Consider the following 25333-nt stretch of genomic DNA (forward strand, 5'->3'; position numbering starts at 1 on the left):
AGTTTTATGTCCAAACTGGACATGGAAAGTTTCAATTATGATTTAAGTGTTACAAAACCTCAGTCTGTTAAGGCAGTCTTCAGGTAGAAGTTGTATAAATTTAGTGTCTGAAAAATACTCTTTCATTCTCTGTGATGTTTTATTTTAAAATGTAGATTTATGCAGCTGAACTCAAAATGTAGCCATGTGAGTGTTTTTTTTTTCAAGATTTCCATTTATTTATAAAGCAAAAATAAATGTATTCATAAAGAAACACAGCTGGAAATATGACCAAGTTGCTCTTGTTAAAGAAGATGCAAAATTGTGCAAGTTCAGAGATTTCACTTGGGGTTATAGCCATTTCTGTGACACTTCACCTAAATAAAATATTATTAGGTAACATATCTGAGGAAAGATATGAAATAAACCACAACAGTAATGAAAGTAGCTGTGTAAACTTCCAGAGAACAGTATGATTCAGCTCTATGATGTATGTCTATCAATCATAACAAGATATTTTTTTTTTCTGATCACAAAGTAAGAACTATTTTGGAAAGGTCCATCTTGGGGTGGGGGAAAAAACTAAATTTGCAGGAAGAACTATTTATAAGTAATCTTTTTTGATATAACAGGAAGGCTTTCATGTTCCAGTGACCCGAGATCTGCATTGCTGTATGGTCTATTTTTAGAGGTCATGTGCTGTCTAAAGATTGTGTGGGGTAGATAAGAGTTAATCTGATAGCCTGGGCATTCACTATTTGATATCTAGCAACCTTTTCTGACAAAATAGGTTTTTTTACAGTGATGTTCAGTGGGTGCCTGTTCTGGTGTTAGAAATCTTTGACAGAAGATTGTAAGTGCCCTAGAATAGTGATGTAACAGAATTCATGTCTGAGAATTAATGCAAAATTCACCTCTGTATACAGAAAGACATATTTATCTTTAATTCTTTACTGAAGAGAGGGAATGGGATTTGCATAGTGTTCCAGCCTGTGCTGCATTTAATTTGCTCAGAGTAATTCTTCAGTGGTAATGGTGCATGAGTTACAGGATGAGCAGTTGAAAGACGGTGCAAATTCAGACTGTCAGGTGATTTGTAGTTTGTATGGTAGCTCACAAGTTCTCTCTTCACAGAAATGTGTTCCAGTTTTCCTCTTAGAAGTGCTTCTCCTTTTTGTTTTCTTCATTTAGATAAATTAACAGTTGCTTATCTTAGGTAAAGTCTTACAAGCAAAAGATTACAGAATTCAAGTTGATTCCAATGTTGTTACCACACTACAGCAGCATGAGAATAACAGACTGCTATAGCTGATTTACTTTCCTGAGAGAGGAACTTGGCACATTATTCTCCAATTTAGAGGAGTTTAGCTGAGAACTTCTGAAACTTTCTGAATTTTTTCTGAACTTTCCGATTCAGTGATTTAACCGCTGTTCATTTAAAAAAGCATTTGCTTTACTTGACTTTTACATTTCATAACTCTTTGTGGCAAGTATGATTCAGGCTGATTCACCTTGGTGTTGACATCATGGAGCTTAATGACATATGCATGGTTTGTGTCACCACTTAAGAAATAACATAGCTCTGAGAAGTTAGAGTGATCTTTGGCCTTTGGTTTGCTTAAATATTGTGGTTTTATGTTTTTCTAATTTGTTGAGAACTATCTGTACTTTGGATTATTAATCTATAACTAAATGTTGTCCTCTGTGTTCATCCTGCTGACGATATTTGGAAGCAGACCAAAGCTATTATCTCCTTTAAAATTGTGGAAAGCATTTATGGCAGTGTTTTCTTCTTCAGAGTTTCTTCTTCACTTACAAGCTTTTTGGAAACATATCAGAAGGGGACAATATTAGCACACGGGCAGTACTGGTACCTACGCTAGTTCTGTGTTTTTACAGAGAGAAGCCTTGAATATCCTACCTTAACAAAACTTTAAATGGCATTTTGTTAGTCTCTCTCAATAGCAGCGCATTAAGCAGAGATTATGGATTGTTGCTTAATTGTGGTTTGATATGAACTATGGTCAGTCACTGTCTGAACTCAGTGAGTCTACAAGACTCTAAGCAATGAGCAGTCTCTCTATTGCTAGAGTCTTAGTAGACTCTAAGCTATACATAATTAAGATCAGAGTTTTGGCCCACTCAAGTTTTTTGAAAGATTGAAAGCCTAGTTGTTGTTTGAAAAAATTAAAATCAAGTGTCATGCCACAAGGAATGGATGGGTTTAACCCACGTGTTTGGGTTAAACCTTCAGATTTAGGTGTTGTCTACTGTTCTGAGGGGTGAAATGAAAGTAAAAAAATTTCTTGTTCATCAGAGGTAGATTGAGAATGAGAACCAGTTCCTTCTCAGCCTCATGATACAAAGCTGCGTAGCATCTGTGCCTCTACTATGGCTCTAGCCTGTGCAATTGTTCAAAGCAGTATTGAATAGTAGAGTAATAGGATGGATATTTGTGTACCGATCTATATAATCAAAAATATATGCTTCTTAATGAGCATATAACAGTTTGATATTAGTCCTATAATGTGTTTTCCATTCCTTTTCCACTATGGTACCATGCAACAGGTGGTATAAAACGGAGCACCTCAGCTTCTTAAAAAAAAAAAAAAAAAAGAATCTAGTTATATACATCTGGAAGCACAGACTGATGAAAAACAGAGGCTGTGATTCAAAAACTCTTGGGAAGGTGGCAGAGAGAGCAAGCTCTTATAATTCTGCTTCATTTGGTTGCAAGTATACCACATTATTGGGAAACTTTTTTACTCAGAAAAATTTCAACTGCCATAAAAGAGAGTTTTTTCTGAGTAATCTGTATTATTTAATCTTTAAAGGCACTCCACGGATTTCAAGGGAACAGAGAAACTTCTGATGCTACAGTTCAGATACCCATCTTACAAACTGAATATGTGAACATTAATCTATGCTAGTGGAAATGTAGGTTCTTTATAAGCAGAGATTTTTATGCTCCTTCTTCAACCACATGCTACTGCAGTGAAAGAATGTGCCAAATATTGACCAAATCTCTTTGGGTAAATCTTTTTGCTCTTGTATTTTCTTTAAGTGTGCAAGTAATACATTTAAAAAACATGTTCTTGTTCACAGACTATTGCAAATTTGAGTCACAATGAAGAAATATTTTCCTGTTCATATTACTGTTAACTAAGTTAGAAACTTTCATGATAGATTTTCAGTTATAAAGAAAATGTTTAAACGTAAAGGTGGTATGACGAATGTATCAAAATCCTCATGATCAAAAGTGGCATCTTTAAAAGGTGGATTCTTACCAAATGATATGCATACCACCACAGAGGCAGAAAAGAACAAGAAACATAAAAGACAGTGCTTTCATAGTTGCAGAATGTAGAAGGAAGTTTTAGCTTTGAAACCCATTGAAGCCAGACCAGTTCAGTGTTTTTTTCAGAATCCTGTACTTGGTGTCTTGCAAAACATATACTTAAGCTAATGTACACCAATGTATGCACTAGGTCAAATCCATTAGTGTTAAAAATATTATGTAGATGTTAATTTGTGTTTCCGTAACACAATAAGAAAGTTACCTCAAAAATAGGGGGAACTGTGTGAGAAGAGTATGTTTTGAAGTTTTTATTGTAAACCTCTGTTCAATACAAGTCTGCAAATTGCACTGGCAATCAAATGGTTACAAAGAATCTATCTCATGAATAATAGCTATTTTAGATCAAGTTATGCCAGATTTATAAATTAGTTACATGCATAAATAGGTATGGGATAGGACACAAAACCCAGATGGTGGGGTTATATTGGAATTTTGTACTCTACACTGACCTGGACCAAGTAACTTCCCATTCACTTACAACTCTAGTACGTGTTTTGTTTTGTTTGTTCAATGCAAAAGCAGCAGAATTCCACTAGAAGAAATGCCCCAGGCTTGAGCTGCATAAATATAATTCAGAATCTGCTTTTTATGTAATAATGCATCAGTGTAGGAAGATGAATCAATATCCCTCAAAAATACTAAAAAATAACTTATGTTTGCAAACAGACATAGATGCCATAAGTTACACTGAAAATAGGACTGCACAAAGCTTTTTAGGTTATTTCCTTTCCTTGAATTTCTAATAATTCAATTAGCGATGCAACAGGCTAATAAAAATGGAAGCAGCTCATACTGCTTCATAGACAGGACCTTCATCACATGTTTGGAGCTCTTTAGTTCTGCTGTTGTTTCTGTGTAAGAATCAATACCACAGGCAGCAATTATGTGCTGTTGTTTTTTGGCTAAAATTCCCACACATCTGGGATAAACAGATATTCTATGCAAACTTCCTCTGTTAACTCCACCAGTTTCCATGGAATGACTCTCTATATGCTTGTTAAGTAAATGATTGTTATAAGACTATGGAGACATGGTTGATCAAATTAACCCCTTTTATCCAGCCTCCAAAATGGTTCCCTTCATTTGCCTAAATTCAGCTGCTTTGGGGAATTTTTTCAAGCTTGAAGGGCTCTCTGGATTCATCACATTAGCAAACTGTAACCCGAGAAGAGGGTCTTTGGAGCAGCAGGACTTCTTTGGCCCCCAATTGTTTTGCTAATCAAGATTATTGCCACTATTGAGATGTGGAAAGATAGCCTAGCTGACAAAATTTGTCAGCTTCCCATGAAATAGTTCTGTCAGTTTAGTCAGGGTGCCGGCTAATATTAACATATAAATGAAGTCTCTCCCCCTCACCCCTTAATAGATGCAGAGAAAATATAAACACACACACAAAAAACCCCTCTGTGCTTAAATCAAACAAGCTTCTTTTCTCAGCCCTAGCCCATGTCCCTGGAAATCCTGTGAGTAGAGGAGCTAAAGGGAGGGGGGAGGGAAGCAGAATTTGCACAAAACTACTTTTAAGCCATAAAGCAGCAAAGCTCCACTCCCCTGCTGATAGCAACAGGAGATTGATTACGCCTGCAAAAGTACAAATGGTTGCCTGAATGCAAGTGGCAGACCTCCAAAGCAGTATGTTCTATGTGCTGGTTTTACATTTTATAGCAGAGGACTTGGATACAAAGTGGAAAAGTGGAACAGGGGGTATGAAAGAGTTATCTTTGCCCAGAGGTCAAACCCATGAGAGCCGCCCCTGCTAGTTTTCCAGCCTGACCACAGAGAAATAGCAAAGGGGATGCAGCCTCTGCGCAGCCATCGTCCCCGACCCCGACGTCCCTCCACAGGCTGAATCACCCAGCACCTGTTTTTTGCCTTTCACTTTCTTTACTCATAGTCAGAATACATATTGTATTTTCCAGATGACCTGCGAGGTGAAATAATCTAATGTTCTTTCACCCGCTTACACAAATTTTGCATTATTTTGTCAAAAGCAAATGCCTTGCATCATCCTGGCGGTGATTCTTTCAAATCCCAGCTGTACCGAATCATAAAACAGGAATTCAAATTTATATGCGTTTTAATTGTAAATGGAGTCACTGAAAGTTCACTTAATCTTTTAGGGTGATTTAAATATAAATAAATTAATATCTCATGATATTTGTAATCTGCAACTCAGCAATATTGACCATTTGGTACTAAATTAGCTCTTGAATGGCAACTGTGCAGCACCTTTGTGTAGTTAGTGTACGCATCAGAGGTGACTCTTTTAACAAGTTCAATAGGCTTTGCAAAGCATAGCTTTAAATAGAAGAAATCCTTCAATCATGATTTGTTCTTGCTTTATGAGAAACAATCAGATTATTCCTTTGTGCTCAACTGTGACAATACTATAAAGCATGAATGAAAACTAGAATATATGTTCTCCCAGTGGATAGTATCAGCCTTCTTCTTCATTAGGCTAACATGAAAAATAGATTTAATGTGTAAAATATCTGTCACTGAAAAGAATATTAAGAAAATGACTTGGAAGCGGTTTGTGGGAATTTCGAAGATAATGAGTTAATGACAAAGCACGGTATTTGTACTACAAAACACATCATTCCTAAAGAGGGCTAAGCGAGTAGCTAACCTCCCTACTTCATGACTTTTAGTTGTTATACAGAATTGATTTCAACTCCTCTGAAAACGTTGTGTAAAATACTGCATTATCAGCTCAAAATGTGGAGCTAAAGAAGCATAATCCAAATGCTGTTGTTACCTATCATCCCGTGTTTAATGGCACACACAGTGTTCCTACTCATAGTTTTGATCCATACTTCACTCTTCTATAGTATGAGAAATGTCACGTGTTATTTGCTTTCTAAACTGGAAAAAAAAAAAAAAGCTACAATATTAAGTCTTGCTTAGATAGAGTTAGTAATAATCATAATAATATAAAGTCTCTTGGGGTTAAAGTCACAGTCTGCTTAGTTCAGATCTCAGAATCTTTGTGAATTTCCTGGATTTCCTCACTGGCTCAGCAAAGCTTCACTGCGTTCAATCCTTCTCCCTCCTGTGCTCTGGCCCTCTTCTGCAGGGTATGAGGTGCAGAAAGGCTGAATGGCATCTTATATACTATCCAACATGCAGGAGAACACTGTTGGTGTTTTGGTGCGAGTGAACAAGTAGCCTTTGCCCCAGGGAGTTCACAGTCTGGAATAGCTTTTGGTTATCCACTACAGTATCAGCTCTTCAAAACACACTTAATCTTCTTTGATGTTCATCCAGCTCTAGAGCTTCTCAAAGTCTGCCTTCTGTTATAAACATAAAATCTTAAATTTCTAAGATACCTTAAATAGCTAAAGGACTCATAATTACAGTAAAAGGTCAATCCTCTACTAAAGAGCTGTCTTTCAAGTCAGCATCATTCAGAACTTGTATAAAGTCTCCAGGTAGGAACTTTATATCGCAGTTACTGTGATGCACTTGACCACGTGCATTAAAACCTCCATTTCCTCTGCATGACCTTTTCTCCCATTTGTTTCTGGTCCCACTCCCTCATGTTGCATCTGCAGGACTTGCCAGGTATATACAGTTCCACTAAGAAAAAGAAGTCCTGCCCAAAGGGAAGGGTTTGGAGCTTTTCTCTACTGCAGCAACCGCCCGGCTTGCAAACTTGCCTTGGGAGGGGAGCTGAGTGGTGCTCATAATGGAGTCCTTCATACCTCGGAGAGAGCAGCTGCCTCACACTTCAGTGCACACAAACAAAACACCTGCTTAAACCCAGAAAAACCAGTAAGCAATGAGCCTGACTATATATTGGATGTTGTTTACGCTTTCTCTTATATCCTTCTTGAAATATTTGAATGTATTTTTCTGCATTTTGACATTTTGAAAAGCTGTGGTTCTTTATAGAAACATTTTCTTATCTTTTTGTGGAACATAAAAAACTACTACCAATATTTTGCTGTTCATGGTTAAAGATAAACCTCTAAAAGTTTGGATTGGGCAAGCATCCTACAAGTTTTGCCACCCAGCTGTCAGATCTCATTCAAGCTGAACTCCGTTACTTGAATGCAAGCAGCCCCTCATTCTTATCTGTCCTTTTAGAAAATACTGGACAGATACATAATGCCAGCTAATTAAGTATCTTTCTCTCACACTGTAGGGACACAGATGTATTTCTTGCATGGAGTTACTTTAGATTTTCATCCGTGCTACTGAAGGATTTTTTAGTGTGACTTCAAGAGCGTAGCAAGGATTTTTATAAGGAAACTGGTATTTTGGCAGTTTCATTTTATGCCATACTTTGCAGTGTATCAGGGTAGGATACATGTGGCTCTTCAGGAATAGCAGACAGATAAGTAACTCCACTGAAATTAGTATATAACACTGATTAAAAGGTGATGAACTTGTGTCTCTAGATTCCAAGGAATATACTGTAATTATTTACTTCTCAGACCTGATCCTAGTTTTTGATAGATTTCTACAGTTTTCAGCAGAAATGCCCATCAGTGCAGGGAAGCTGTCCATACTGGTCACTCTAGTTCATGTCAGTGGTTATATGGCAGCTGGTATCATCTGGTCTTTGTGACACAAATTTATCATCTCCATCAGTTCATAATGAGCCTGTCTGACACCATAATACCTTTTACTGCCACCAACAATAATTGTCATTCTATTTGGAAGTCACAGAAGAGAGATTAAGGACCCAATGTTCAAATTTTAAATGAAATATTCTCTCACCGTTATGGGTGGTCTCCTTCCTGGACATTGGTAGGACAGTATAGTTGCAGTACCCAATTCTATTGCCTGAACTATGCATTAAAAAAAAAAAAACTTTAGTGCTGGGAACCTTTCACTGTTCTAAGTTGAATATGCACATAGAGTATACTTTAATCAAAATAAGTTTGAACTTCCTTTTTATTTTTAAACTTGCTCTGAATTTTATTGGACTGACTAACTCTAAATAACAAGCATAACTGTTTTATTTAACCAAGGGAAATGAGTGGGAACAAGTTCTTCCTGACAATGGCTCTCTGCTGGAACCCAGAGAAGCAAATGCAAGCAATGCAGTAAGGAAGATCAAACTTGTTACACTGCTGATATTCTAAGAGTTTGAACTCAGACTCCCTGCTGGCCTCAATTTTACAATGATAATCATTTCCTAAAATGTCTTCATTTTGTAAATGAAGCTGTACCTCCCTCTGAAGCAGGGGTTTGCAAAGATTAAATCATTTACATTTCAAAGTGTTCATTTTTTGCCAGTGTGAGAAATACTCAAGCAGGAAAATGAGCGCTCCTTTTAATTTTTGAAAGCCGGGGGAGCATTCATAGTGAAAATAATCACAGCCTATTACAGCTGCCTTGCTTGCCCAGTCCCACTTCAAAAGGATGAGCCTATCTTTTCCCCGCCCAGCAGTGAATGACCACTTAAATGAGTGATGGCTTATTAATACTGTGACTCAGCCACTTCTCGATAAGGAGAACAATAAGGGGTCAAAGCTTGAGCATCCCTTACAGGAATTAATGAGAACATGTTGCTGGTAATTTGGTCTTTTGGAGATTACATTTAAATTAAAAGGTTCTTGTGTCAGGCTTAATGGTGTGACCAATGCTACCCCTATTTGAAATCCAGAGACCACATTTTTGTCCTTTCCACCTGTATAATGTAATTGACTTTATTAAGGTTGCCTCGGGATTGGGCACCATTTAAAGGAAAAATCAGAGACACTGACAACAAAACTTTAAGGATGTTCTCCAAAAATAACCCTAAGAAATGATAAATACTTAAGGTCTCTTAAATTATACAATTGGGCATGCTGTTGTTTTGGAGTCATGACATATTATTACAAAAACAATAAGACATATGTACGTAGGATACATTACATGAACTTTTATGCATAAGACCTGGAACTGACTGACTTTCAAAGAACACTTACCCTGAAGTTGTGGGCTATTCCTTTTTGAAGAGCAGTTTAACCATGCAGAGGTAACAGTGTTTGTGCAAGTGGGGGGGCCTTTTCTTTGATTCCTCATCCTTCTTTCCATTTAAAATACTTAGCTCCTAGGATGTCTGTTTTTATACTTACATTTTATTTTTATTTTATTAGTGATATTTAAATTGTTCTTGACACTTTGAAACAAAGGCATAAAATACGATGCTGGATTCAAGGTTATTTAAAGGAGTTAACATTTACTTATCTTGTTGTATATGTTATTAGTTACAGCAGGCAAATCAGGCCTACAGCTTTTCCATTATCTTTCTCTTCTTCTCCATTATATTGCATGTAATAGCTTTTCCTATTTGAAGCCAATGCAATGATGATCTAGTTAGGATCACAAATATCAAATACTGTTTGCCACGCTAACTAGTTAACATTTTTCTTACACAAACATGTATTACATTTTCAAGGCACTTTTCTTTGGAAAAAGAGTGAATCAGCTATTTGTGAACATTTTAGATACAGTTGCATTGGAATTAATATGCAGCTCAGTTCTCGCTGTTTTCTCATTGGGTGGTGGTGATAAAAATGCAGAAAAAAATGCTAGATCACTATACAATGCTAGATTACTATGCTACTATACAAACAAGTAAATTACAAGCCTGAGAATTTTATAATGGTCTTGATGTGTTATTCATAATGTACCAAAAGATTGTATAATAATTGTCGTCTGTTTTATTTATTTATCTTCTGTCAAGATAATATTGCTAAATACAAACCTGCTGAAAAACTCCTATATATGTTAAAAGATCTACAACCAATAGATCGGTGCTATAAGAAAAGCAAATATGGCTGTGCTGAAATTACTTGGAAAACTTATTTAAAAAAAAAAAAAAAAGAATGGAAGGATATTTGTATACAGTACCAAGCCAGAGATAAGATTCTCTATTCCAGGCAGGAAAAAATCCAGATTTGCAGTGGAAAATAGAACAGGTTCTAGTGCAAGTATACAAAATGTGGAATTATGCCTCAGTGAACCCTCCTTATTAGGCATTAGCTCGACATCAGTGTGAGTCTTGGAGAAACTGATAGTGTCATTTTGAGCAATAGTTTGATCAATTGAGGAATTCAAGAGGTGGAGGGAGGCTAAGTCCATATGGTAGTATCATGATGACAAGTGACACTGAATTGTTTAACTCCTTCCCTTATCTTTAAAGATACATAAAAACATATAGAAAAATGCCTACTGGAAAATGTCTCTTCTATAGTTTGTTCCTCCACTTGTTATTAAAACAGAGGTACTGGGTAGCTGTGATTGTTTCTTTTTCCCTCTTCACCAGACTGACAAGATCTCCTGATTTTATGATGAATCTTTGCTGACATCTGGGGGAGTATCACTAGTCAAATGTTCAAAATATGCTGGTTGAGTGCTTACGAGAGCTATGCAACTCATTTCTCACAGGAACTCTAAGCCTTGTAGGCTCTTAAGGAAGTCATCCAGGTTCTTTAAAACAACCCTCGCTTAGGCCCCAGTGGTTTTTGTCCTGCATTCAGCCAGTTAACCATTGGTTACTCTGTGCCTTCGTGATGCAATAGGCTTGTCTGTATTGGTCTTGCCAGAGGCAATGAAATCTTGTATGATTCTGAAACAGGAAACAGGACTAATCCATAATCAGGAGAATATTTCATGGCTTGGAGTCTTAAAGGGCCTCTCTTTGCTATGCAGTAGCTTTTAAATGGAAGCTGACCCAGAGCAGCAGGGTGACCATGGAGCCCTGTTTAGCAGCGGCCAAAAGAAGCGCTGGCAGCCCCCAGCCGCGGGGAGCTGGAGCTCCCTGGAACTGCAGCCAGAACCTTCTCCAGGGAGGGCTGGCTTGCTGCAGGGGACTCTTGTTTTGCGACTAGTGACTTGTTTCTTGTTGCTGAGAAAAGTGGCAAGAAGCCAAGCAAAACCCCTTCTTTACTCCCAACAGGGGACTTGGTAGTGGTCTGTCATGTGAATAATCCAGGCGAAGTCCCCGTATGCAATTAAAATAGCTTTTGCTACTGTATGTGTTCCTCTCTTATGACAAGGTACTCCAAGTTAGCGGTACTGCTCATTCCTTTATTTCAGGTTTCGGTCTGATCTAAATGCTTACTGTTCTTGGGAGGTTTTTTGTTTGTTTGTTTGTTTGTTTGTTTTTCTTTTAATCAATACTCATTTTTAATATCAGCACTACTTTAAATAATTCTGGTAGCATATATATTGCATAGGAGATGTAATTGATAAATGTTAAAGTCTAACACTAGCCAACTGTTCTTAATGCAAATTCCAAAGTTTTTCAGGACTGGGAATCTCTGAAGTATAGGTTTACTATTTAATAAAAGTATTAGCAGCACAGATGTACATCTCACAGATAAATTATATCCCTTTTCAACTGTCGCTACAACAGTCTATTGCCATTATTTTTATGCCATTGTAGCTTTCATTAGGCTTTTATTTGTAATTTAAAAAAAAAAATCAGTTTTAAGGTACGTAAATGTAATAGACCTAATGGTTTTGCAAAGTCAATCTTACTTGTTTATCTGTAGCTATTGTAAGGTTTTATGCTATTTTCCATAGTTTATATATTCTGTAAAGACCCTGGAGTAGAATACATTGTCCCTAAGATCACTGATTTTACATGATGATGACAAATATATAGTAGGCAGAGTATCACAATTACTTGTGTTCAGTAGTACATCTCTGGCAAAGTATTTCTGTTAAATTCAGTAGAACATTCCAGGAAGTAAGGGACTATGCAATACACTTAGACAGATACATTTGTTTTAGCTATCTTTTTCTCATGACAAATCTATGTTTTGCAGAGCAATGTTTAGAATCATTTGAGGAAAATGTCTTTCACTAGTAAATATAATTTCATTAAAAACAGAAAAGTTCATGCAATCCTCCTAGTTACTTTATTTTATTTTATTTATTTATTTATTTATTTATTTGTCTGAAAATAGTTTCTTGTATCCAGATTATGCTGGTTGGTCTAGATTAGAGGGCTGACCCTATGTTAGAATACCAACTTTTAGTATTATCACCTCCTATGTAGAAGCAATTTTGGAATCTGTTCCAAAAATATTTCTATAATATTTCCATTTACAATATTTATACTGTTTCTACAGTAATTCTAAGTAATTGTAAAAATTACAAAAGTGTAATAGGAGAAGTTGAGAAAACTGATACAGAGTTGTCAGGAGGTGTCTAAGAACATTCACCTGGCATCTGCATTGGGGGGAATGCTGCCGCATCCATGGATCTGATGAGCCCAGACTGAGAGCCTACTTGTTGATTGAAACCTTAAATGTTTCTCTTCTTTTCTTGTGCAGGTTGGAGACTGCGTTGATAAGAAGTAGATGGTGTTCAGTTCTGCTTCTTAAACAGCAATCTACTTGTAAGTATCTTCAAGAGTTATTTCTCTCTTGTAATTTTAGTAGCTCAAATAGACTTATTTTGTTATTTAATATCAACACTATTCAAATATGATTTAAAACAAGAGGTACTGTGGTTTTTTGTTTGTTTGTTTCTTTCTTGGGGGTAAACACTCTGGATCTAATCCAGACTGCTTAACTGAAAACTTTAATTGATGGAAATATTAGTAGTCATACTTAAAGTCAAGTTTGTACGTGCTTTCAGCATTGTAGCTTTCAAAATGTGTTGTGTTTGTTCAGGATCAGTTCCTTCCTAATGATTAGGAGAAGTTTCTTTTCTGAAAGAGTTGAGTGGCATTGGAATAAGCTGCCCATGGAAGTGGTTAAGTCACCATCCCTGGAGGTCTTCAAGAAATATGTAGGTTTAGAACTTAGAAGCATGGTTTAATGGTGGACTTCAGTACTAGGTTAAAGGTTGGACTAGATGATCTTAGAGGGTTTTTTTTTTTCCCAGTCTGAATGATTCTCTGATTCTATGTTGGAAGTAGTGTGGTTCCCAAAACCATGTTTTAGCATTTCTCATCTGATTGTCTGTAAAATCCTGAGAAACTTCCTATGAATTGATTTAGATTTTGTATTTTATAGGTCCTGATCCCTCAACTGAAATATTTAATAGGCATATGTCTGGGAGTAGTAGTTAAAAAAAAAAACAAACTGTTAATGAAATCTGTATAGCCTAGAATGAAGCGTACTATTGCCAGATTCAGTAGGACTCCCATTCCAACCTTGCATGCTTTTAAAAAAATTGCAGTGTAAAACTCTCTGAGAGCAAGGCAAATAATAGAGTGGATTAATGTAGGCCCACCCCCCTGAGATAAAACTTTTTCATAACTGTTTGCCTTTGATGTAAAGAGAAATGCAACATACTCTCAATTGCCATCTGATAGTGAATCATCTTGTGGAATACAGCGCCAGTTTGATTGTGGGACACATAGTCCAGGTGGAATTTCTCCAACCTGCTGGAGTCAAATTGTTGCCAGGATTGCGTCCTGTATATAAATATAGGAAAGAGATAGTCCTGCTGGAGACTTGATTCTCAAAAAGGTTTTTTAAACAAATGGCATTTCTGAGAAATTGAGCAAAATGTTTCAAGATAAAAGAATGTTAAATATAGCTAGAAATAAGAGAGCCATATGTTCAAAGAGTATCAGCTTTGAAACCATGCACTTAACCCTAGGACTCAGCAAGATTTCACATTTTAAATAAAAAAATTTAACTTCCTGAAAAGATAAAGTTCATTCATCTTGAGGGTAATCTAGAAAGAGAAGAAGAAAAATATAATCCATGGAGAACTCTTTCACTAAGATAAGCATCTTTGACATTATATAAAAAAGAATATAATGTTTAAAAATAAGATGGATCATATCCCTTCATAAAGAAGTCTGTTGTTACATTTGTACATCAAAGTCGGAGTACGGTTATTTTCTGAACGGGTTTTTTGGCTAAAAAGTACATTATCTTCCAAAACCTTTGCCAGAAACATAAAATCTTTGTTCAATGAGAAGAAATGCACTATTTTAGCACTCCTATTTGAAACACTGTACAGAACACAGGCTGTTCTAAGAGCATTATGAATGCTGTGTAAATATACCCATGTGAAATTTGGTCCACTAGAAGGAGATTATTTGGTTGCTTCTAAATGATACTGATAAGCATCACCAATTGTGCGTAACATGGCATATGTGTGTTTGTGCAACAGTCATCTACGTTAAATTGATTTTCTTTTCTACAGAAACTGAGCTTTCATGTTTGAATCAGTTTTCCAGTAACACCAGGGCAGATCAGGAAAGCGATCAGGAAATGTGTAAAATGGATCAGTTCCCCAAAGCCTAAGTTATACCTCTGTTCTTGGAAAAAAACATAAGGGCCTGTCATCTTAAAAATAACTGCATAAATTACAGCAGAATGCAAGTTAATTTGAACTTGCATATACAGTGCTTTGGCAGTATATGGTGTTCCTTCTGCAGTGGAGCTTTCTTGCATTCAAGAAGCACCACTACTTGTAGTTTTGGATCATTCACTTACATAAATGCTTTCTAGCTTGAAGTCTAACAGGTGTCATTGTCTACATCTCTCTGCTCATATGTCTGGGTCACATTCTAGTGGGAACTCTCAAAGTATGTGCAGCCAGATTCAGAACTTGAGAAATGCTTTGATTTTCCAACTATTTAGATGTACCCAGGTAAAACCTGTTGCATTCACATTCTTCTTCAAAGAACGTAACAACCAAATTGTTATCGTGTTAACTGTGCCTGCCTGCATACAAGTTAGTCTGACATCTTTTTAGAAATCAGGTTTACCTTTTCCATTTTGTACTGAACATTTCATAAACAGTAGCAAAACAGCAGTTGTTGTAGTGGAGAAACCACACACAGTGCCATTGGCAACACTCTGAGAAACAAGGATAATTTAAGGAATTCAGGAGGCACCAATCTCCAATTAAACCTGGCCAGCTACTTAGGAGCATAGATGTTTTTTGAAAAAGTATCATGTTTGTTATACACATTAAAAGAGGTGAATGCACTTCCGATTGTCTTATTAAGAACCAAACTAATATTTTTCACTAATTTACTAAGGCATTGATTTAAAACTCTGTTGGAGAATCATAATTTGAATAAATACAATGTGTTTTCAGTATGAATGCTTTCTCCAGAGGTTGTCTTACCTTCTGCTGGTTGAGTCTAACCCTGTTTAACTACTTTGACAAGATTCTTGCCTGAAGAAACATTTTCAATTAGCATTCTTGTTTGTTTACGTCTAGAGGTTGAGGGAAAAATAACTAAAAACTCTGGAACAACTATCGAGTCTGCACTTGCTCTAAGCTGAAAGAAAATAATTTTCAGTATATGTTTAAAATTATATAACACATTTCAGATGTTGGTTCAGATTACTGTTAAAATGCCATTCAAATCTGGGAGTGTTTCTTGCTGGTTTTATCCTTTTAAAATTTCCACTGTGCTTTTTTTCATCTTTAATTAAATTTCAATTCATTTTATAATACTAATTAAAGTATTTACAGCAAGAAATTCTATCCATTTGCAAAACTGCAATTAATTGGAACATTTTCACAAACAAGCAAACTTTTTAGAAGCTTTGTAGAGCCTTTATCCTGTATTTGTAAGGCATTGAGGGCTAGATCATCAGCTGGTATAAGTCACTGTCATTCACTGGAGTCAGAAGAGCAATTCTGATTTACAACAGTTTAGAATTTGGCCAATAATCTAATTAATATAATCAAATCCATGTACAGACACCAGAATAAACAATACCAAACAGTAAGGCAAGTAACCTATCTTAGAATGAAAATAAAACGAATGTCCCAGGCTTCTTAAATCACTGTTTCATTACATAGCTTTGCTTTCTATCAGCTTTGATCTCCTTCATTTCATTAGAGCAAACTTCTCATTAGAGGCATGAATTTCTTCCTATGAAATTGATCTCACATTCAGCACTGATATCTAGTGACTTTTTCCAGTTTCAGCTTTAGTCTTTTTATACAGCACTAAAAAAAAATCCAAACACAAATTATTACATCATAACTAGAAGAACATATGGCATGTCCAAAACTGAGCACACAATAAATATGTTTCTAATAAATACTTTGGTGCTGAGTAAATTACAGATGAGAGGAGACAATAAATTACCATTGTGCTATCAATTCCTTTTCTTAGCATGGTAGCAGTTATTAAATTAGTTTAATCATAGCCAAGCAGTTGAGGTGCAGTATCATTGCTTATTACACCAGCCATTATCATCTCACTGTTACCTCGGGCTTTCCTCATCTGTTTTATGTTCACCTTATCTCTCAGATGGGTAGTTTGTAAGCTTTCTTATTTTCTTATACTTATTTCCTATGTGTATATACATATATATACATACATATATTTTATATGCATATATATTTTATAAATATATATATATTTACACACACTCATATATAAAGTGGCTGTATTTTATCTGTCAGTACTGGGCCTTGATATATGATTCTGGCCTTCAAGTTTTGTCAAAAATAAATACTAATTATAATAATTTCAGTGCAACAGATGAAACTCATTTAGCTTCAGGATAAGACATCGCGCAAAAATCCTACTAGCCTGCATTTGTTGATAGATTCATAGAGATACAGAGGAGGTAAAACTGAGAAGAGTACACCCACAACATACCCATTTGAGCAATTTTTTCTACCCAAAGTTAATTCTACAATGTTAATGCTTTTTCATTTTAATTGTATTTTTTTTCCTATGAAGTTATACCCATTTACTTTTGGCATTCATGAGTTCTGAGTATTTGGACAAACCAAGACATTTTCAGGAGTTTCTCTTATATGTAATGAGAGTCATGGAGGGCTTACATGTAGGCATCTAACAACCTCTGCATTTAGGAGTGGATTCTTATATCTGTAGGCTGGACAAGTTGGGCTTTTACAAATACATTGTCCCATTACATCTTTCTAATTAAAGATCAGCTGCAGGAAATAGTAAATTTAAAATAGTGATGACAATGTTAAAACTTCCTGAGGAAGAAGGATACTATTGAAGATAAGGAGGCAAATATCCTATTAGGAGAAATGGAAATAAATGTTCTATGGTGACTCTAAAGCATTGTGCAAGTATTCACAGTGGGCTATAGATGAGAATATGAAAAAGATGAGTGTTATAACATCAAGGGGTATGAATGACAAACAGATGCTAAACAGACAAATGAGCTATGGCTGAAGGAGGCCAGTGCTGTTGTACTGAGGGAAGAGAGAGGAGGAAGAGGTGGATAAAAAAAAATATAGCCTCGGAGAAAACTGAAAACCATGCTGAGAAGTAGTCTGGAGAAGATCACAGGAAACAGCTTATGGAATTAAAAACATTTGGGAAATTACAGCACTTAGGAAGAATTAAATATAAGAAAGTAATGGTCATCTATGAAAATAGAAACTTCAAAAAGGAAGAGACTGCAGCACAGAACCTGGAGGAGAAAAGCTACAAAATCAGTAGATATGATCTCAGCATGAATAAAGAGAAATTCTAGGGACCCCCTGCAACATAGCAGAGTCTCTAGGAAGACCTTTTATGAAGAGTTAACAATAGGCTTTGGCAATAAAGAGCAAGGAAATGTCTAAGAAAGGAATATCTGCCTGAAGTGATGGTCTCACATCAGTCCCATCATGACTGGGAAGAATGTGTACCAGATATAAATAGCATCTTATTTTTTTTCAAGTGGATATAACTTGTTTTCACTGATACTCCTTACTGTTAATTTGTTAAAGATGCTGAGATTATATAGATAAATATTAACACAATTTACAAATTAATGTAAAATGACATTGGAAGCAGAAACACTAAAATAGCACAAATGTATTATTTTACTCTCTTAATGAATTAACCATACTGAAAGTATTACTTTCAGACTTCGGCTATCCATGGAAATATTTGTCAAATAATCAGATTTAACAAATGGATGCAAGTATAGATAAGAAAATGAGTTCATAATGAGAACAGATGCTACAGAGACAAAGGATATCTTCAAAAATCCTATATGGCTTAATCCCATGGCCATTTTCTGTATGTGTTCAGAGTCTAACTTCTCCAAGTATTTAAAAAAAAAATCTGCTCAGCAGTGCAACATGTAGCTGATTTAGGAGCTGCATACCTAGAATCACAGAATCATATTCATGTTTGAAAAGACCTCTAAGATCATCTGGTCCAACCTCTAACCTAGCACTGCCAAGTTTACCATTAAACCATGTCCCTAAGCTCTACATCTATACATTTTTTGAATACCTTCCAGGATGGTGACTCAACTGCTTCCCAGGGCAGTCTGTTGCTGCTTGTTCCAGTCAGTTACCTTTTTCTGTATGCTTGCTGAGTTATTTCTGTACGTAAGATGGCATGAAGTGGCACGGAAACCCCAACTTCCACCTCATTTCCTTTGTGTAAATATTTCTGAGATGCAGACATTAAGAAGTAAATACCAACATCTTCCTGAATTGGACAGGAATTTGTCACCTCTGCACCTTTGTAGATCTTGGCCTAACCCAGAGTTTCATAAACAGGGCCTAGGTCAATCTGTTTAGTACAATGCTTTCTACCACCATTGATGTAGGAATCAGTTTTAAGTGCTTTGTTAACACAATATAACTTGCTTGTTAATTTAAGATGTATGAGACAACCACAAAAGCTGGTTAGGCCAACGTAGAGTATCTTCAGTAGAAGACAATGTTCAAACCACAGGGGTGTAGGGGAAAGAGTACCTTAATTGTGGGTTCTGTGGATGACAGTCCAGGACCTTGAAGCGTGTCCAAGGGCAGAAACTCAAATTTATACTGAAAAATTTTGTTGAGCATGTGTATGTATTTTATCTTCTATGTGCCTCTGGAGCAGGCTGCCAAGAGAGTGCTTTGGAACTCTTGATTTTATACTTAATCCTGTTTGACACCACATATAGGCCTTACTACAAGGGCTTGCTTTAAAGTTACAAAAATCATTAAATGCTTCTGTAACCATAGTCAGGGTCATATTTTTAGGTGGTATTGCAAAAGGTCTGTAAATTGAGCATCAGTGTAAAACACATGAATGAATTCATTAAAAAAAAAAAAAAGTAACAAACATCAGAGTAATGAGAAAAATTTGAGGGGAAAAAAGTAGAAAATCATGAGCTACTCAATTCTGCTCGGCCTGCAATTTAGAAAGAGGAGATGCAGCAAGATTATCAGGGAGACTGTTACAAAAATAGATTTGAAGCTGACCCTAGACTTACTTCTGCAACAGTAAGCACAGCTTTTCGAAATAGTAGAATCAGAATATGAAAGAAAGAAGAAACCAGTCAAAGGCTATAGCAGGTTCCATATGGCAGCAACAAGTGTAAGGCAAGCTAAGCTTACCTCATGCAACAGAAGTCTCAAGTGTAGAATGCCAAGCTACAGCCAAAAAATGAAATTTTCTCCTCATCCACTTGAGCAGATCAGTAACCGTGCAGCTGGAGAGAGAAGAGGAAACAAAAGAGCAAAGTTTCTGAGAAAACTGAACGATATGTGTGTGCTAGTAGGCCAGTGTTTACGTTGTCCTCCTTTATTTCTCCCCAACCACTTTCCTAATTCAGAAGGGTGACCAGCTCTCTCCTAATTCCCCTTCAGGGTTCTGGCAGCAGGACTGTTCAAAGGAGAAGCAGAACTGCTTTCTTCAGAAGTTCAGCAAACTTTACTGCAGCCAGGGCCCTCACAGAGCAGCGAGGGCCTACCCTAAGGAAGCTGAATGTTGTTTTACTCCCATAAGAACATGTTGTTCCACCTTCTGTTTGTTGAGTCTTTTTCTTAAACCATAGACACTTGCAATTTGGTTTCTAGGTAAAAAGAGCTCATTACAGTGGCTTGTCTCTTATGATTCAGAAACCTGAAATAAAGATAATTTAGGCTACATGATTTCTGCTAGTTAAGCTAGCTTCTGGCTCTTTTTTTATTCTTAAAGACGTCCTCAAGTCAACAATACTTAACTAAAATATGCCACATGTTCCAGTTTTGGGAGACTTAAATGTCATCTTGACCCAGAACTCTACAACTGTGAACAGTCTTATCTCTAGTTAACCTGCAAAAGCATCAGATATTTCTAGGCAGAGAATACAAGGCTACATGGGCCAGCAGCATGATAAATTGTTTAGTACATTAATTGCATCAGCATAGTACAATACCATTTTATTCTTAGGTAGCCTTTTTCATTCCAAGTGCCTCAAGATGTACTCCAAATTTTTATGCAACTTGTAGCATAACTCTGCACGGATAATATTGAAAATAATTTTACATATTTTACAGAAAGTTTGCTGACATACTTTCTATTCTTCAGTCTTGTTAAGTGGAATAGAGATAAATAGTGAGGATTTCTAAGCGTTTCCAATGAAGCTTGCTCTGATAAATATATCTAGTTATGGTATTGTTCTGCATGGATTCTGTATTATTTGAATACTCCATGGTGATGGCTTCCCTGTGAGCGATACAGAATTGGTTCTAAAAGTAGTTGTCATTCTGGTCCAGTTAAGTACAGCTAATGCAATGTTTACCTATAAAGTCTAGGATTCATCAGAATTCAAAATAATTATTATGATTAAAATGTAAAAAAAAAAAAAAAAAAAAAGGACAAATTATGAAAGATTAGCTTTGATAAATTTTGTTCCATAAAATTTGTTCTAGAAGTAGAAATGAATTATATTGGTTATATAAGTACCTGTCCTGCAGAATTATATTTTCTCAAATCAAATGTCTTTCTTGCAGAATTGGCTACAAGTGTATTTTCCTATCTCGTATGGTTTCCAGTACCATGTGAATTCATAGCTCAGAGGAGTGGTGTAATCTCATGTAATAAGTTCCTGAATTAAATATTTATATATTTACATGATATATTGAAGCAGTTTTAATGTATCTTAGTATGAGAGAGAGTAGACTACTTTACTCAAATATTATTTTGTTTCTTGAACATCATACTCCGATAACATTAAGTATCTTCCTGAAAGCTTACACAGGGTACAGAATGGAGGGGTTATGGTTACAATGCAATCCTTAACTTGCCCCTGTTGTGCAGGAGCAGAACAAGAGCTTCAAAGCTGCTGGGTGTCATATATCTCATGTGTGCTGCAACAATGCAGCAAGTTATGAACAGGCCTTAAGCCTCAAGTGTGAATTCTTGCCTTTCTGAGTTTGCGTCTCATGCATGGAGACCGTCCATTTTTGCAAGGTACTCAGAAATGCAACCTGCCTGTGAATAGAACCAGGTGGATTGTTCTTGAAGTTGGACATTAAGATGGGGAACGTCTCCTGTTTTTGGTCTGATACTTCTATTAAGTCTGTGTCAGAAGTAAGAGTAATGTTAAGAGGTTTTATATATAATTAATTTCAATGATAAAAAATATAATGATAATGACAATTGTTAATCTCACACAATGTAATGCTCTTCTGTTTTAAAATACTCTAGAGTAGAAAATGTTATTATATTAGTGGGCAGAATCTAAACCCACCCTAGTTTCAGGCTGTACTGAAGAAATGATTTTAAGGTCAAAGATGCATATTCAAAGTTTTTTCACAGAGAAAATTTTGAAGTGGTCTTAAAAAAAAGTCTCAAAAATACTTTAAAAAGTCTTAAAAAATGTTTCAAAAATACTGAACTGTCTGGTGAAAAAAAAATAGGTAAATATATATATCATATGACAAAAGATATCTGAGTTTTCACAGCCCCAGCACATGGGCTAGCTGCAGTCCCACTGATACCACAGGCAGATGACAGGAGCTGCTGCCGTGTTGAATCTGCTTCTGGACAACCTCCACCAGTTTACGCCAGGAGGGAAATGGGGTTCCCTGTAGCAAGCAGGGCCTTCAGCTGTTCAGAAAACAAATCCTGTATAAATTTTAATTATTTTAGCTGTCTATTGATCTGGAAAAGATCTTTTAACAAACCAGGCACATTTAGCTAGGCCGTTGCCTTGTCTCTATGCTCTTTCACTGCGTAGTCATACAGCAGTGCTGCGATCGGAATTTAAATCCTTCAGTCTTTAGGCAGGTGATGAAACATGGAAGCAAATCCACTTTACCCTCCCACCTTAAATTTTGCTTTGGTGACATTATCAGGTTTATAGAGATGAGCTTAATCTGTCTCGGCCAATATAGAGAAGTGAACTGAGGGAGAAGATGGTATTACAAATAAGATCTCAAGAATTATGTACTAAATCCTGTTTTGACTCCAATGGCACAACTGATATGACTCAACAAAATGAATAGTTGGAAATCACTGGTAGCACCACCTAATGAAATGTCCTTTCTATTCGTGAGGTGGTTCCCAGTTCATATTTGTATTCTGTAAAGAAAACTTGAAAAATAAATATATTTTATAAGGGTGGGCCACATCTGAGGAGGAAAATAAGGCAAATGCTCAAGACAGTGTAAAAGAGTAACCGCTGGCATTTGATACATGTCCTACAGGAGAATGCGTCTTAGCAGAAGCATCAACAGTTGGATGTTCTTGTGAAAGTCAGCAGAAACCTCATCTCTGATTCACAGTTCTGAGACTTTCAAGTACAGGCTTCTTAGAGAGTCAAAATACAGTATGGTTGACTTAACACATGCTCTGCCTGAAGCAGAAAGATTGAGCATCATGAGTTTCATTATGAAATAGATCCTTGAAATTAGTCCTTAAAATTTATTGTGTGACTCTTAAAAATAAGATACAGGAACAGTTCTCCCAAGAAGAAGGTGCAGTTGGCCTGCTTTTGGCCTGTTGGGCTATGCTATGCCTCCCTCTTGGTTGTTCTCCCAGGGTGCTTTAGGGAACAAACATGGAACCCGCTGAGAACCTTCCAGAATGCAATGTTTGTACAGGGGGATGTTATTAACTGAATAATTGTATTACTTTCAGTTTTTAGTATTAGTGAATTTCAGAGAAAGCAGAAAAATTTCTGAAAAACAGAGAAGAGTTCTTTTAGATTTGAAGTGCCTGCATGGCAATGTTTTCTCAGCTTTTTTTTTTTTTTTTTTACAAGTGAAACTAAATCGCTGGCCTGTTCACAGAAGAAAATTCTTTGGTCTCAAGGCTTTTGTATTCAATTGGGAGGTTGGACTGTGCTCCAACAAACAGAATTATTCAGCAAGTCATTGCCTTCAAGAAGTAATGTGTAACACCTTGTTTTGTTCCTTGGTTCAAAAGGCACTGTCACTGTTGTACACCAGTGTTTAAAAAAAAAGACTATAATTCATATGCAAACTAAGGGGGGATTCATGATTTCATAATAAAATGTTGAAACGCTTTGATCATGAGCTGGAAGGAGGTGTGAAACAGTGCTTCAGAAACAGACAGATATTTGTGTAATCAGCCTTTATGTATTGCCAGTTCAGAATAATAACATATAAAAAGCCCCAACTTACCTCATCTGCCTGGTACAGCCAAGGCATAAATAAAAGAGAACAATGGAATTACTATTACTCACTCACTGAGCCCCAGCTACATCACTGTATTCTTTATAATTGCTGGCAAGAAGATTAATGTTTTGTTAAATATCAGAGTAAGGTCACAAGGGGGCTTGCAGGGCTGTCTAAACATCTAGGCTTTAAACTCCTTCCTTCCTTTCTTCCTTCCTTCCCCCCCCTTTTTTTTTTTAATATTTTTTTTTTAACTTCACGGAAATTAACTTGAGAGTTTCCTTTAGTTATGGTGATTTTTATATTTTCTGTATTTGAAAGGCAGCTTCCATTTTTGACAATGCAAAAAATAGACAAGGGCAGCAATTGTTGAATGGCTGATAAAGCTTAATCACCATATTGATAGGAAGATCGTAGTTTTTTTGTATATTAGAAATAGACCTGAGTTCCATTTTGTCTGTCATATCTCTTCCTTCACATCTTAGTCCTGTATTCAAATTATGAATATTTTCTCATCACATTAATATCACCATTATCCTAAGTAATGATATATTCTATTTTAAAGCAGCCATCTTAAATGTCTAACTTAGCTTGTGCACACCAGAACAAAGTTCAGGAGAAAACCTCATAGTTTTGCAAAGTGAGATTTATGTTTCCTTAATCCTCAGACTGTACGTATCACCAGACTGAGTTTACAAGCTCCAATTTCAGCTCTCTTGCAGCAAACAAATACTGACACTTCTTCAGGTTCTTTATATACATAATATCTTACAGCTATCAGCCTTCCGCATTGTTCTTGGCCTGAGGAAATTACAGAAAAAGTTAGAGAAATAGTCCATCATAAACTAACTGATTTTTTAGGGAAACTAAAACATTTGATACATTTGATAGACCAGCTTCACTTGGGAATGAATGCCCATGTAGGAGCTTTTTGGTAAATATAAACATAGTTGTTTCTGGTGAAGGAGAAATGAGAAATTACATAGTCATCTCTCTTGTTTAGACTATTGCCAGTCATTTGCAGAATGCAAATATCTTTCTCATTTGGCTACATTATCTTCTAAATTACACAGGAGCAGTCTGGGCAACAGCAACCACTCTGTTACAAAAAATAATAATAAAAAAAAAATTTTACAAGTCCCTGTCTATTCTTATTTTTTAGAAGTGAATGGCCACAGGTCCATCTAGCATATGTTTGCTTCCTGGAAGGATTCTTTGAAACAGGTGGTTTTAGCTCTGGAAGCGATCAGTGTGTGGACCAACATGCTGACTGCCACCCGAGTGCCACAAGAACACGATGTGCCCTCTCTTTCCCTGTCATAGTAAGCTCACTGAGCAATCACTTCTGGAAACACTGAATGGGGCATTAATGGGACCAACAAAACAGAGAAGGATTTGTATTAAAGAATACTTATTCTTTAGTGTTATTTGCGCACTAAAACACCCTTAAGTGAAGAACTGAGAGGGCTCCTTAACAAAATGGAGGTATTAGGAGTCTTTTAATATCTTTTACTAGAATAGGTCTCATGTTGAAGTGGGGTAATTTTACATGGTATCACTACTTTTATGAATGTTATCTTCAGATATCTAATATTGAATAAAACTAAGGACTTAAAGTAGTAATATATGGACAGCAATGGTGAAAACTATGCATTTAAATTCTTCCATTTTGCATAGAAGTAATGGTGCTACCAAAGAGCAACAGCTCTATAAGCAGCACGCAATACATGG

The 25333-nt window shown here is 36.2% G+C and overlaps 1 protein-coding gene across 5 annotated transcripts in view; it reads left to right on the forward strand.

Annotated features, from left to right (window-relative positions):
* Positions 1 to 25333, forward strand: part of LOC106045268 (uncharacterized) — a 312839-nt gene that overhangs the window by 178295 nt on the left and 109211 nt on the right. For 2 of the 5 annotated variants that reach the window (XM_013195658.3, XM_013195656.3), the window contains exons 6-7: positions 12619 to 12683; positions 19844 to 21709. In XM_013195658.3, the coding sequence (XP_013051112.2) occupies positions 12619 to 12683; positions 19844 to 20031 (253 nt within the window). In that variant the 3' untranslated portion in view covers positions 20032 to 21709. Of the gene's footprint in view, positions 1 to 12618; positions 12684 to 19843; positions 21710 to 25333 lie in introns of those variants that run through there. The other 3 variants (XM_067004462.1, XM_067004463.1, XM_067004464.1) reach the window with 2 other exon arrangements.

This window comes from Anser cygnoides, chromosome 12 (assembly GCF_040182565.1).
Source record: "Anser cygnoides isolate HZ-2024a breed goose chromosome 12, Taihu_goose_T2T_genome, whole genome shotgun sequence".
Taxonomy (NCBI): domain Eukaryota; kingdom Metazoa; phylum Chordata; class Aves; order Anseriformes; family Anatidae; genus Anser; species Anser cygnoides.